At 34.1% G+C, this 15,492-nt stretch overlaps 1 protein-coding gene across 2 annotated transcripts in view; it reads left to right on the top strand.

Annotated features, from left to right (window-relative positions):
- LOC129232493 (carboxypeptidase D-like) overlaps positions 1 to 15,492 on the top strand; it is a 152,924-nt gene that overhangs the window by 68,260 nt on the left and 69,172 nt on the right. For both annotated transcript variants that reach the window (XM_054866642.1, XM_054866649.1), the window contains exon 2: positions 13,896 to 14,095. In XM_054866642.1, the coding sequence (XP_054722617.1) occupies positions 13,906 to 14,095 (190 nt within the window). In that variant the 5' untranslated portion in view covers positions 13,896 to 13,905. The remainder of the gene's footprint in view (positions 1 to 13,895; positions 14,096 to 15,492) is intronic.

Here is a 15,492-nt window from a genome sequence, read left to right as displayed (position 1 = left end):
TAAATGTATAACCGGAAGTCGCTAATTCCCCTCAATGTTACCATTTCTAAGAAAAAATCTTAATTCACTCTACAAGCCTGGCACACCAAATTTTCTGTTATCTCAACGCTTGCAGTCAAGTTCGTCGATAATTTAGGATCTGTTACCAATTATTCAGGATAAGATTTTCGATTGCATATTGCAGCTGGAAAGTTTACTAGAGTTTTATTTCATAATTGCACATTGCAAACATCGTTTTAAGAATAAACTAGATCGTATCTTCAGTTTTTGATTTCAGATGCATGAAATTTGATTAAATTTATTTCAGTTATTGTATCACACAGCAAACTTATGGGGATTTTTCAAAATGATATAGCATGTAAGCAGGCAACAATGAACTTTCATTTTCAATATTAAGAATTTTGAATTCCTTCTTGCTTAATTATTTCGCAAGAACAGTTAAATATTCTGAGTTAAATATTCTGGCTATTATGTACATTAAAAAAAAAAAGAACATTACTGTATCTGAATGATAGGTTTTAAATGATTTCGAGGAAAATCCACGAAGAATTTATAAAAGATTATAACAAACTTAACGGTAAATATGTCGTCCCCCGCTTTTTTAGTTTTTTTTAAATGGTTATTGTGTCAAAACGAATCGTTAATTATTGAGAGGGTGATATAATTAAACAACTTCTTAGCCATAAAAGCTGTTTTTTTAAATATATTGTATAATAGTTTCCCATTGTAAATGCATTAAAACTTCGATTTTAAGAAACCACCCTCCGGAATTTTTAGCAAATGGGAGAAATATCAGCATAAAAAGGTTTATTCGGCCTCTAAGAAAGGGGTGAGTGGACGGAAGGGAGGGAACGAAGGTATTTCAGTGGAGAAAGGGAGAGCCGGTGGGAGTGGGAAGGGGTTAGCATAATTAACCTGGATACGCGTTTCCCCCCCTCCCTCCTTACTTTCAACTTCCTTCCTTCTCATTCGTACCTTTATTCCACCTACGATATATTTCTATTACAATAATGAACATAATAAAGTTTTCCTGCCATTTTTTTACGTTAGGGAGCGTAGGAACGAGGTGCGTTCTGGCTTTAAGCGCTTAATTAGTAATTTAAGCCAATTTTTGAAATAGAGTTGTGAGCTTAATATTTAACAAAAATGCAGGTTGTAGGTACTCATTTTGTTCAATATTTTGTGCTCTACAAGAAACCTGCATGTATTTTTGGTCGTTTTAAGAGCCATTTTTGAGATATTGTAACACTAATGAAAAAACAGGTGTTTTTTGGCACTAATTTGGACGCTGTGGCGAAAGCTCACTTAGTAGAAGGGGGAAAACTTAGTATGGTCATTACAGACCCATACGGCATAAATTAAAACAATTTCCAGCTTTCCACCAATTACTTCCGTATTCGACCTTTTTTCACTCCCCAACCACTGGCCTAGAAGAGGAAGAACGGGATAAGTTACCGTCTCCGCCCCGCGCGGAGTCCAGTAGAAATGCCTCCAGAAAGAAAGGAAGCCTCAGAATGGATAACACATCAACTACGGCCAAGTGAAAACAATAAGCAATCATGATTGTTCACACACTCACAAAAAAAGGGGGGGGGGGAATTACAACTTTTTCATAAACCTCTAAGGAGGCATCTTTCAACCTTTTTTTTTCGGAGTCCGGTAAAAATTTGAAACCGTTACGCGGAACGGTGAAGATTTTTTAAAATGCACACACACACGTATCAAAAAGAACGAAAATAAGAATTTTGCTATGCGTTTATGAATTGTAAAATGTGTCAAATTGTTAGAGTTTTTGTTATAGTTTATGTACAATAATATTTTAATGCAAAAATAAGTGTTTATTTCCTTTGGCAAGTTAAACTTTGAAAACAATTCTAGAAAACTATGAAAAGTGATTATAAACTATCATAAAAAGCCATCGTATCAAATATTATTATCATTATTATTTTTCAATGAAGAAAATTTTTCCTTGGGGACTGATCACAATTTCCACGGACCAGCGGTTATGAATCTCTGCTCCAAAGTATCTAGAGAGACTATTTCCACCTTAATTCCGTCTGATACTTCATGTTCTTTGTAGATCACATGATATATACAACCCTTTGAAAATCAATAGACACAAAATTCAAATAAGAAAATCATCATTTTTTCAACAAAATGAATAAATTAATTGGATAAAATAATATACAGATAGGTTTCAAACTGGTTTGCGTGGATAAAATGTGATCCTTTGTTTGCGGAAGTAGAACTAACTGTGCCAATTGCTTGGGATATTAATGACACATTGTATTCGTTCCGCTAGCTAACGGCAAACAAATGCAGATATTTTCCGCAGGAATTTCCCTCTGATGCCTTTGTTCATTCGTTTGATTTTCAGTTTTTCATTTATCAGCAAATTTAAACATAATTAGCTGTATTTTCAGTAAGTCAGTAAGTAAGTTTCGTATAGTCAGGGCTAAGGCAGAAATACATGAAATACACCGCCAATTCAGTCCTCGACTGGAATGACTGAGTTGGCGGTGTATTTTAAGTAGATAATTAGCTGTATTTTATTCATTTTGTAATGAGTGCGCTTTTGCGCTAAATTACTCTAACACTAAATTAATTTTCTTCATCTAATAATTATCTTTTAAAAAAATACGACATTATCTTTGTAGAAAAGGATAAATTTTAGGAAAAGCTTGGGTTGGGTTTTGAACACTAAAATGCATTATTTATAAAAATTTCATTTCTATCGATGGCGGTAGCTCGACAAGCAATGTTTTTTTTTTAGTTATTTTTGGAGACTCATCGGAAAACAATCATAAACTTGTTCTAAAATGCAACGGTTTTCTCCAAAAAGTGTCTAGGACAGCTGCCCTAAATTTCCGCTGGTCTTCAATGTGTGAACTTTTTAAACTATGTCTTCTAAAAATGAACATTTTCGTATAGATTATAACCCAATAAACAAAATGATAAATGATTTCTCATACATAAAAGATCATTTAATGACATGTAAAGATTAAGAGCATTTTTGTCATGGTTCCCTTTTACACGAATCAATGCAAACTTAGCAATTTATAAAGATTTTTTTTTAAAGTAGCTTTTTGATTATTATCATCAAAGTAGCGAAAAATTTGTTTCATTGAATAGTGAATTGGTAAGCATTGTCTCATAACAAGAAAAACAACACTTATAACTTCCTTTGACAAAATATCAAATGCGAAAATAATTGATACTCCAACTAAGAGATGAATAGCTTTTTCTTTTCAAAGTTTGTTCGTTTTTTTTTTTTTTTTAAATTTTATACCAGAATTCTTTTTTTGAGTATCGTTTTAAGAAATGTAATATGTTATTTCATATTGTATTCACAACTGTATCGTTTCCTGTTAATGTTATTAGTTTTAGAAAGGAAATTGAGATTGTAGAAACAAAAGTTCATTTGACATGTTTTTCAATATCAGTTCTGAGCAGGAAATTGTGAGTAATAACCGTTGTCAAGGATATATTAGTGAAGCTTTATTCAATCTATAGCTAAATATTTTTAACATACGTCACAGAAATTGCAAAATGGTCACTTTTCAATGCCCAATAAAACCCAACACACATTTCAGAGCTTTATTTTGGCAATATTGAGCATCAAAACCGACAAAAACAAACTTTCACCTTCATTTGAGTTTTGGTAGGTTATGATAAAGGGAAGTCGTTTTCTCCTATTAAATTTTGATGATACAAGCGATTACAATTGTTTTAGCAAGAAATACTTTTGAGGGCTAATAAAAAATTTCAAATAAAACTCGTTGTCACATGCTATGGTTTTCGATACACAGCGCTACATGTTTTTGGAATATTTATATCTGTAATTATAAGGTTGAAATTTTGTTGTTATTTGTCAAAGCGCTAAATTCAAAAAGCCTGTAAAGCGTAAAATGTTCTTTTCCCCCAGTCACCACATCTCGTCAAACCCTCACCAGGGTAGATACGGTTGTGTTTGGTGGGGTTTAAATAAATCTGTATAAATAAAACAATCAATATATATGTGTTATATATGTATGTTAACCATACAAATCCAGTTTCCGTCGGATATCAACCAAATTTGGCAGGGAGGTACTTGGGCACCCAAGAAGGGACGTAGAGGTGTTTTCAAAGGCCAAAAAAGTACCGAACCGTTTTAGTTTTAGGACCGAAAATGACATTAAATCGCTCTTTCTACTTGAAAGAATTATCCAATTGTCCTGATTTCAGTCTCATTCGAAAGTCCACAAAAAATACCTCTGATGCAGATTTACTTCCTCCGGATTTCAAAACCGCCAAGGCTGTAAAATCACCAGGAGAAATGTTACAAGCATTTTTCGTGAAGGAACATCAATATTAAATCGAAAATTGATCGTCAACCGCGAGCTCAGTTTTAATTAGAGTGAATAAAATCTTTGAGAAGAAAGATCTGTAGCCATTTTTTTTCTCGAATGTGAACAAATAAAATTTTTACTTTTGTTTTGAGGCTTTTCCTGTAATCGGGGAATTTGAAAATTTTCCTTTTTGGTTATATTTCCGCGATCTGTTGGGAAATTTTATATATATTTTTTTTGTTCAAGCCTGATTGTCGAACACTCGCCACTTGACCTAACTTTTATTTTCGAGGAAGACCGTGCAAAGCCGGGCGGCTCAGCTAGTAAATACATAAATTTCGAGTTCTAAAAGTTGCAATTTTTCTAACATTCATGAATTTTGCAATTTATAAAAAGCATCGGAGAAAAGAACGAAGTTGCATATAAATGCACATATCCGTTAATACAAAAATAAACATCTGGATTGGGATCAGTGACCTAATAGGTACCGAAGCAAAATAAGAAGGAAGCGTCATTCTGAATCGCTAATCTCTAAACTCTAAACTACGCATCGTCGAGTATCCACAGTCTAATGCTCTGTGTTCAAAATCGAAAATAAAAGTTTACCATTCTGCGAAGGAAAAAAAGAACTCTCCCTGGAAAACTTCCAAACCTGTTTTTTCCGACTCGGTCCCAACCTACTAATGTCGTATATCGTTCGATCTTCGTTTTGTTTAACAAGCACATTAATTTGTTTGATGATATTTTTTCCCCCCGAAGAGTAAGTTTTGATGAGGTGATCATTTATATGAAATGACTTCTTGTAATGCATGAGGTATTTGCTTTAATAAATGAAGAAGAAAGAAAACGCGATTTTCCGTATTTTTAAAGTAAGCAATTCGTTTTAACTTTTAGGTTCAATACGCTGACATTAATGCTTTTTTAGCGTAGGCGTATATGTGATACTTAACGTAATCTGTCGCAGTATTTTTATGGAAACTAAAGATCAATGTATTTCTTCTATCAATATATTTCTTCTATCTTGACTTCATTTACAACCCTCCCCGCACCCCTCGAGTTTGTTCTTATTATGTCCATAACTATGTTGATACTGCATTTACTTAACGGTATTTAGCATTTTTCCGTGAGAATAGAAAAAAGTGTAATGACGTTGCTGAGAAATTAATTTCTTTGAACAAAACACTTTTTCATGTTAAAACCAGTTTTCATTTTTAAGTTTTGATAAATCTCAGGGCAACTACGAAAATACCCAAATACCCAACGATTAGTTCTCAAAAAAAAAAAAAAGAATCTTTTAGATCAAAAATTACATTGAATTTTACTATGAAATAAGATAAATAGTTTGCCTGGTTCCTAACATTTTTTCATGGCTTCTAAGATTTAACAATTTTTGTCGGTCTGTGCTCATTTTGTTGTCTTTCATGATCAAGTCTTTTTGAGGTAATTTTACCTGCTGCAATATAATTAGAGCTTTTATTGAAATTCATTTCATTTTGTTGCAAAATTAATGTTCTAAGACGAGTTCTTCTGGAGCATTTTTGCCCGAGAAGTATGGAATAAAGATGTAATTTTTAATAAAGAAGTAGATAGCCGAAATTAGCTTTTTATTCGTCGGTAAAACAATCGCAGGTCAACGGCTATCGTTCCAGACCGTGCTTAGTATGTTTAATGCTGCAAAAGTAACAAGCTGCTTAATTGGTACTCCTAGTTTCTTCATTTAGAAATATTTGGTATGTTCTATTTGATTACTTCTGGTCACTGTGGGCACACAATTTACGACAGTGGTCACTCATGTGAAACCGCCATGTGTTTGGAATAGAGATCTGCACTCTTTTTCTTTTAGGTAGCCTTTTCCAGGGCTTCGGCGTGTATTTGTCGTCCTTAAAAAAGAATTATGAATATTTTTACCAAATTTTGACACTTAGATGTTATTATCACCCATGTTTTATTTTCTAGCTTTAATACTTTTATTTTGTTTCAAATTATAAGCTTTCTTTAATATATTCAATAAAAAAAAACTCAGCGCCCTCTTGATTTTTTTAAAATTAAAGCTCTGAAGCGACTCTTTCGTAGAACAAAATTCCTCTATGTTCTGCTTATTGATAATAAAATGATTTTTGGTTAAATTAGCCCTCACACCAAACATACAAAACTCAACAAAATAATAAATTAATAGATAGATAAATAAAAAAGAACAAATAAATGAAGAAAGAAAGAAAAACAAGTATGAAAGAGTAACTAAACACATAAGTATAAATAAATGAATGAATGAAATAAATAATCGATACAAATAAATAAAGGGACGCAAGCTATATAATTTAAGCCTCCAAACTTCTTTTACCTTAAGCAACTCTCATTTCCATACGCTTATCTTCGAGCATGTTTGTTTACTCAGATTTTTTGATAAATAAATTGAAGCAGATAGGTTGCAAAAGTTTTTTAAATTTATGCTTGATCTGTCTCTCCTTGAATCTGTAGCCCGTGTAAAAGTCTTGACTTGTCTGAGGACAGTCTGCTTTAAACGGAATTTAGCTTCTATTTTCTACTTTTCAATACCAATTGCATCTTTTCCCCTCGAAGGCGAGGGAGAGGAGGCGGAGGATCTTATTTCAGAATCATCGGCAGTTTTTAAATTCTTTTATTACCTCCCTTTCCCACGATTTTCGCTAATCACATCTTGCCTCCGATTTTTTTTAAATATCCATTATTCAGCGTCATTTTCTTACCAACCATTCATGGTCATCTGTCTGCGACAGTTTAACGCCAGAATTTAAATTCAGTTGTTATGTCTACATCTTCAACACATGTCAAGAGGCCACCTTTTGTTTAAATTCCTCCACTTGTTTTATTTTCCACATCTCTTTAAAATACGGCGAAAAAAATGATTCCATTTTTTTTTTTCAATATCTTTTTTTTTTTTTTCTTTTTACTTTATAGTAACATAACCTCCTCAAGCATAGCCTTCTCAAGCTGAAGAGTATATGTTCCAAATGAAGTCATTTTTAGACTATAATTCTATACCAAAAAAAAAGTGTCTTATTTTTGAAAAATTACTCTTAGAGCTTATGCAACTTTTGCCTTTGAACATTATTTAATTGCTGAAAACGTATGAACTTGTTGAAGGTTTGTGAAGGGCAATGGCTGTTTGAAAATTTGAATTCGTTTCTATTTTGTTTAATTCTTTAATCTCAGCACGATGATTTGAAAATTATCTTCGTAAAAGAAAGAAATGGTTGAGGTACGTGATTGCCCTTATAAGACCAGCTTCTGGAAAATGTCGTATGTCTTATATAGCTGCACCCAATATGTTTCGATCCAAAACAAGAATGAAAAAGATATGCAGAAAGCATTTAACATAATTAAGATGCTAGAAAAGGTTCCTTTTTTGTGAAAGTTAAAAATAATTCATCTTCTTTAATATTTCAAGACCAGGCAAGGCTCTAATAAGTGAGGTTTTTAGAGGTTCGGATATCCCGTAAAATTCAACACTACGTTTTCATTTGGAATTAAAGTTTAAAGTAAAAACATTGATTGTTCGCACCTCTTTTTATGTTTTGTATGTGTGTATTGTAAAATTCATATTTAGTCTAAAATGAATATCTTACGTGGATGTTTTGTCATGAAGATTGAATTAGCGACGTTTAATGAAAACATGACGTAAACTCTTGACATTATGACATAAAATAAAGATGTTAAAAATATTACGTGATGAAAATGACGTTGTGCGTTTTTTTTTCCTTACTTTGCAACTTGCAACGTGAGATCCGTAGATTTACAAACTATTTTACGTCATGCTTTAACAGCCCGACATAGAAAATTTGGGAAAATAAAACAAAATAATGAATCTTCCTCGAAAATAACGTTTGAATACGATATATGGAAGCGAAGTTAAACAAAAGCCACATTTTTATTTAAAAAATTTCGAGTAATAAATACTTAGCTAACACAATTTTTTTCATGCCGTCGAGTGTCTCTCCTGTCGTTTATACAAACTTTCGTGTTGTCCCGAAAACAGATCCTATTCAAAGCTTATCCTTGTTTATTTCATTTTCGTTACTTATTCCTTGAGATTTTTTTTTAATCGTATGTGGTTGTTTCAGCACACTACTGTTTACTTCATTGTTCTCTTTTATTTGTTCCTTTTTGTTTACTGGGTTAACCAGTATAACTGACCACAAAAATTCAACTCCAGATATTTATCCCATTTTTGATTAAATTATTAGAAGAAAATTCTCATCGAATGATACCAGATAATGGAACCTGCACTCCCACAGACTACTACAACACTCGATGAATATACAGTGAAATCTAGGAACAACAAACTTTAAAGGACAGCAAATTTTGTTCGTTGTAACGCAGGGATGCCCACCTTGGGCGGGGGGCGGGAGGGGGTGGGATCATGGCGCAGACTGCGCTATTGAAATTTTGAGGGGGTTGCTTTAAGGGGTATTTTTCTCCTTTTCGGGGCGGGGAGCTCCCGATTTGGGAGGGGGTCTTCGTGGTATTGGGGGCGGTTCGCTCTTGCTCTTAGGGGGGGGGGCACCCCTGTGCAACGGGAATTTCGTTGTACTGGAATCCAAGTGAGGTAGTGAATATTGAATCGAGACTGAAAACGTATTTCGTTGTATTGGTATTCCTTGTCGCAGGATTTCCCTGTATCGCTTATTTCCCGTCGAACAAATCACTGGTTCTTTTTGGACATCACCCTCCACTACACAGGTTTAGAAGCAAGGATCGGTTTCCCCCAGGGTTGGGTTTCTCTCCGTCCAAAGCGATACCTCGAAACGAAACCGAAACAGAGAAGCAGTGGCTGACGGCACAGGACAACAGCTGGTTTCTTTTCGTTCGAGTAGTCTCGACCTTCGCGGGGTAGTGACCCACTTGCCTATATAATTGTCATTTTTTGACTGGGGGAGAGAGGGGCTTGTTTTTTATTATTATTTCTGGAGGGGCGACGACCTCGGAATGAAAACAACTCGAGGAAAACAGTCCCTGTTGTTTTTCTGTGTCAAGGAACGAGTTCTGTCCGTCGTGTTTTCTCTTTCGTTTTACGATTCAACAAAAGACTATCATTAGGCAGCAAGTGGTTTGTTTATGATTAAATGTTTGTCAGAAATGAAGTCTGTGGCATCACTTCATGGGAAGGAAAATACGTAATTCTGGAAAATCACATTGCTGCAGCTACATAGCTAAATTTATATGTTTGCATAGCTGTCCATGCATCGCTGAATGTATTCGTAATATCTAGCTATCTATGTAATATTAGCCGCAAGCGGCTAAACGAGCAATTCGCTTTTTATGTCATTCACCTTTTACGCCAAGAATTCCGCCTTCGACGAATGCTTAAATAAAAATGATGATGGTATAAAAGTTATTTTTACCTATATCTATGTCTCTGCACATTTATTTATTTGTATCTTTTCTATCTGTCTCTGTTAATACGTGTCCCTTAATCTATCACAGTATTCTCCTATCTCTATATCCATCTATCTCTGCATCTACCTACCTCTATACTTATTAATTTCTTTATATTTACCAATTTATATTTTTTATTAATTTCAATATAATATTTTCTATATCTATTTAGATATAGATATCTATCTCTGTATTTTTCTCTATCTATCACAAAGATATAGGAGGAAAAATGAATGACTGATGCAACATCATTGTGCCGTTAACTCGACGTTAAATTCCGGTTATCACAAATTTGCCATTTCAACTGCGCTTGCGCGCGGACTTAGCTGATTTCAAAACTCTTGCTAAATTAACTACAAACATTTTAAATTTGGTAATAAATATGAGATGGCAAAAGATAAAAATTAGAAATCACAAAGTTTTTTCTGATTTAGTTTTTAGGCCTCGGTAAAGATTGAATTTTGCGTCTCAATTATTAATGGATTCGGTGTCTGAATCGTCTGTCCTTTTTCAGGACCAAATTTTTAACCTCAGAAGAGAGTACTAGAATTTCAGCATCACTTCTAATACAAAGCCGAACCCTCAACCTAAATAAAAATGTATAATACTAAGTTGTTTACGCCTATACGTAAAATATCCGCAAAAGACGGATTTCTGTACTAATATTCCAATCATTTTTGAAGTACACAACGTGTTTTACAATTATGTTAAATAAATATTTCCAAACTAATAAATATTGAAGTGTCATTTTTCTCTTAAGATTATCAGTTATTCATATCCGTAGTTTCATTATAGTATATCACGAAGTCGCTGTGAAAATATTCTAATCGCATTCATTAATTTGGTGGGACTCTCGCTCAGCTTAAATATTAACAAGCAACACGAAATCTTAAAGCAGAAAGCCCAAAAAGCTAAGTCCGCGCGCAAGCGCAGTTGAAATGGCAAATTTTGTGATAACCGGGATTTAACGTTAAGTGTGCCGTTATCGTTGGGGCAAACCTAACCTGGCAGGACCGTAATGCTGTGATTAGGATCTGCATAGCCTTCACAATGCTTCCAGTTTAGGTTTTGCTCCAGCTATATTCATAACATAATTCACTACAATGTATATTTATTTCCAACTCTGAACTGAATTCTCGGAGAAAATTTCATTGTTACGGATTCTCAACAATTAACAGGCTAGTAAAATTGCATTTTGCTATTTGCAAGGAAACACTAACACTACAATTAGTTCAGCCTGTCTTGGGTAAAAGTGCTGAAAATTAGGTAAATCATTAAAATGAATTTTTTCTGAGAAATTTATCAAAAATTAGCAGCGACGAGCACATCATCGGTAAAAACTACATCTGTATACTAAAAAATTCATGTTTCAGGGCATTAACATTTTTCTGGGTGCGTCACAGACATCTTTATTTTATAATATGTGTTGAAGATGCACATGTGAATGTGTCAGCATTTTTTAATTTCACAGAAGGGTCTGACAAAATAGCTTATGTATTAAATTTTACAACTAAACATCCGTCCTCAATTTGAACAGTTGCAATTTCGGTATGTTTTCAGTAATGTCTTTCTGAAATAAGTTCGTCCATATTTTTCATTGGTGTAACATCGTAGCTCTCACATAAATAATGAAAAGAGGGTTAACAAGAAATGTGACATCACACATTTTTTATAACAAAATGTTTTTGAAAAATAGCATAACATGTGGGAGGGGGGGGGGGGGGGCTAAAGTGAAATCATGCACTTTGTAGCAAAGGGGGGGGGGAGGGAATCAAAAATGCTGGAAAAAGTGCCACATAATTTAAGGACAGCCTCTAAAATTCCGTTTTCGTTCTATTTAACATACGGCTGAAATATTTTTTCTCATTTCAAGGGAAATTAAAGGGCTCATCCTAAGCTCTCGATCCCCTGCCTGCGTCATCTGGTTCATGAACGCTCCCAAATTAGTTAAATATACTACGGGTTGCCATTTCCTGTTCCAGCTCCCTTTCATTAAGTTCATATTTCCGGCAAACTCATTTTTCCGGGGAAATTTTCGGGGCGAGAATCATAGTTGAGCACGGCACTGTCTTGATTATGGCGAGGTTGGAACTTTACAAACTTTTCACTAGGATATAATTCGTAATATAGCTTTTTGTTGAATTTATAGCGTAATATATGCGGCAAATTCAATTTATATTCTGCTATACATTTTTTCTAGAAATGGAAACTTAAAAGTTAAAATCTGACAATCGAATTTTTTAAACATTGTTTTACTATTCTAAAATCAATATTATCTAAATTTTAAATCTAAGATATTGTATTCTAAAATTTATTACATCTAGGATTGTTCATCTACTCGACAAGATTATGAGAATGTCGTACAAACTCCTATTATTGTTATTTAATAGCTCCTTTTTTTTTTTTTTTTTTGAAATATTGTACACATTTTAATCTATTTTTTGTGTAAACTTTGCGACTTTTTTTTCCGTGCATTTTTAATTTTAAAACTATATTTTTGTCGAACGTATTTAACTTAACTTGATGAATATTTGAAATGCAATACAATGTTTTTCTTTCTCACAGTCGACTAAAAATCGGTCCTTTGACAGATCATTTATCATTCTTAATTTTGAAATGTGATGTAATTTCTTGTTTGAGACAAAACATAAAGTGGCTTTCACTGAATCCGCGAACATTTTTATAACAGGAATAGAAATAGCTATTTTCTTAACTGTTTTCACATGTCTTAGACGGATTAAAATACTTTTGAATGGTGGAAATGTTTAGTTAAACTTCAACCCTTTTTTTAAATAAATAAACACACACACTTATTCAGTCATCTTGTTACGATGCAAAGCAGTGTTCGGCAACGTCAGCACGATATCATTTTCGGCATAATTCTCGCGGAAGTTTTCTCCAACAACTTCCAACCTCTAACCCAGAGGTTCCCAAAGTTGGGTGCCACGGTACCCTGTGGTGCCGCAAGGAGAGACGAGGGTTGCCACAAGGCATCCCTGAGTCCATGGCGTCAATACCGATGTATATCACTGAGATAGACTCAGGAATGGACTTAGAGCGGGCATGAGGCTCATGACCGGACCCCCCCCCCCCTCTTAAGTGACCAAGGATAGAATAAAATTGCATTTTTCGTACTTATTTTTCGGAAAAAAGGGCCAAGAGCTCCTATTTGCGCACGAAAATTGTGTGTTGACCTTTCAAAAATAACCCTTCCCAGAACCAGAAGCTGGATGTAGACTAGGGAGCCGTAAGGAAGTTCCAATTCTTCAAAGGGCACCACGAATCCGAAAAGTTTGGGAACCGCTGTTTTAAGCTGAAGCTATAGGATTATCCTGCATTGCCGCCTTAACTCGTGGAAAATGCTGGGTTCTTCTCATGATGGGGATCGAGCACGGGGAAAGACAGCTGTTTTAACTCTTTGTCTCGCATGGGACACACATTATCACACTTTTATCTATCAACTGCCTAACTTTTAGCGTGAATTGTCATATAACGCAGGGAGAAGTGGTAGGCTCTTCAAATGTCGAAGATCAAACCCTCCTCGTCTCACCGTACTACTAAGAACCCGTCTTGCAGTACTAGAAGGAAATATAAATTAAAATGCATTAAATGATTTTTAGTTTGCCGATTCGGGAACTGCTTAATCCTACTGAATCATTTTTGCAAGTTTGCGTCCTGAAGGTAGGGGCAATTCTTTCACGTATGCGAGAGTTCATCGCTTTCGCAGTCTAAAGGAAATGTGGTATTACAGTAAAATCACGTTACAACGAATACCAATACAACGAAATATCCGTTCAACGAAATAAATGCTCATCTCCGTTTTAATTACTATTACGTAGCTTGAATTCAGGTACGACAAAACTCTCGTTACAGCGAACACAATTTGAAGTCTCTATGGTTGCAATGGGATTTCACTGTACTTACTTTTCACTGTACTGTGCTGGACTACTTGGGAAAGGCCGGTTGATAAAAAGGAAACTGATTAAAAAATAATAAAGTTTTGCTCAGACTTTCACAAATAAAATTTGAGCTTATAAGTTTCAGTTACTGTAAGGCTTCATACTTTTATTTTCTACCAGTACTAACTTTTTCATAACATATGTTAATAAAACGTGATTCGCCATTACATTTGCCTCATTTTTCTCCTTTCAGGAATCTCACAATGGGTGTCACTTCTACGTTCTCTCTACTTGGTACTTTCATTCTGCTCTTTTTCACATATCAGCCGGTGTCAGCTGTCGAAATAGATTTCACCTATCATAACTTCCCTCGCATGACTTCCATTCTACAACAGATTGCTAGTCAGTATCCTGAATACACCAAGTTATATTCCATAGGAAAATCCGTACAAGGTAAGCGGAGATACTTCTATAAATCAATTTTCCACCTCATGTGTTTTCAGCCCGGTGAATCTTGAAAGGATATTTTCATTTGAAAATTATTTATTCTGTCTATCTTTTAAAAAGTATTCCAAAAAGGATAAAAATGGAACAAAAGGAAAAAGTTTAGTTAAAAAAGAAATTTTTGTACATTTCTCAATAGAAGAAGTAAAGTTATGATAGTTCGAACACTTCATTCTTGATAGTTTTTTTTTTCTCTTTTTTTAACCGAAAATAAACGTACCGTGTTTAAAGTACACGACGAAACTACGGGTTTCTTAAGCATCGACAGGAGTGCTGTTGAGATGGGAAAACGTTCTCTGCACGAGAAAAACTTGAATTAAAACTGGCGTTCGGAAATAAACTGTAATATCAATAATTCTTATCATTATTTTAAGGCCAGTGGTGCCCAACATATGGCCCCCAGTCCGCAAAGCTGATCCGTGTGCCCTGTTACTGCTTACTGTTTCATACTAAAGAAACCCAGTGGCTTAGTGGCTTATTGCGCGTCCTCACCCTAGATCTGGGTTGGAAAAAGTTTTCACTTAAAGATTTTTTTTTTTTATTTATTGAAATATCTGTATGGATCTTGAGCACAAATTAATTTCTGAATTAAATTCAATTTGAAATGTTATTAGAGATCCTTAAAGTTTTTAAGTCTAAAATTTTATTACAGTATTTCATTTATTAATTTTTTTTTTATTTTAAGGGGAAAAAATTGAGATGAAATAAGAAAACTGATTTTTTCAATCGATTAATATGTATCAAATTGAAAAACACTTGAAGTGACAATGCCACAAATTTGGTCAAACATTCAGATATTGGTTTCTGAAAAACATGCATTCAATAAAATAAGCATCAAATAAATGGTAACAACAATAATTGGTCTGTAATTTTTTATCCTGTACTATTTTCCCTTTTTTTTTTTTTTTGTGAGAAGAAGGAAGTATTTCGAAATTTCATGCGTGTCCTCTTTTGTAAGAAAGAGTTTTATAGGAGGTGCGGCGGCTCTCGGGCTGAAAAAGGTTAGGCATTTGAACTTGGTTATATTGACACCGTTTATAGTGGCAACTCTGTTGTAACGTTCAGAAATTTTAATTCCATCATTCGCCCATGAAGAATAATGATGATCGCTTGCAGTGTCACTTGGCTATGGCGTCATAAATAGTGACAGTTATAAGAATTTCAATGTAGTAATTGCAGGCAGATATTGCTTGAGTTGTTTTTCTCCCCAAGACGTGAAATACTCTTTCAAATTTTTACAGGAGTGGAATTCATTTTAGTCGAGTGAAATAGTCGAAAACAGTATAAGCTATAATGGTGATAAATTCTGTAAAAAAAAAATAAAATAAAATTTAAAAAAAACCTTA

This window comes from Uloborus diversus, chromosome 1 (assembly GCF_026930045.1).
Source record: "Uloborus diversus isolate 005 chromosome 1, Udiv.v.3.1, whole genome shotgun sequence".
Lineage (NCBI taxonomy): Eukaryota > Metazoa > Arthropoda > Arachnida > Araneae > Uloboridae > Uloborus > Uloborus diversus.
This window is presented reverse-complemented; position numbering and strand designations above follow the sequence as displayed.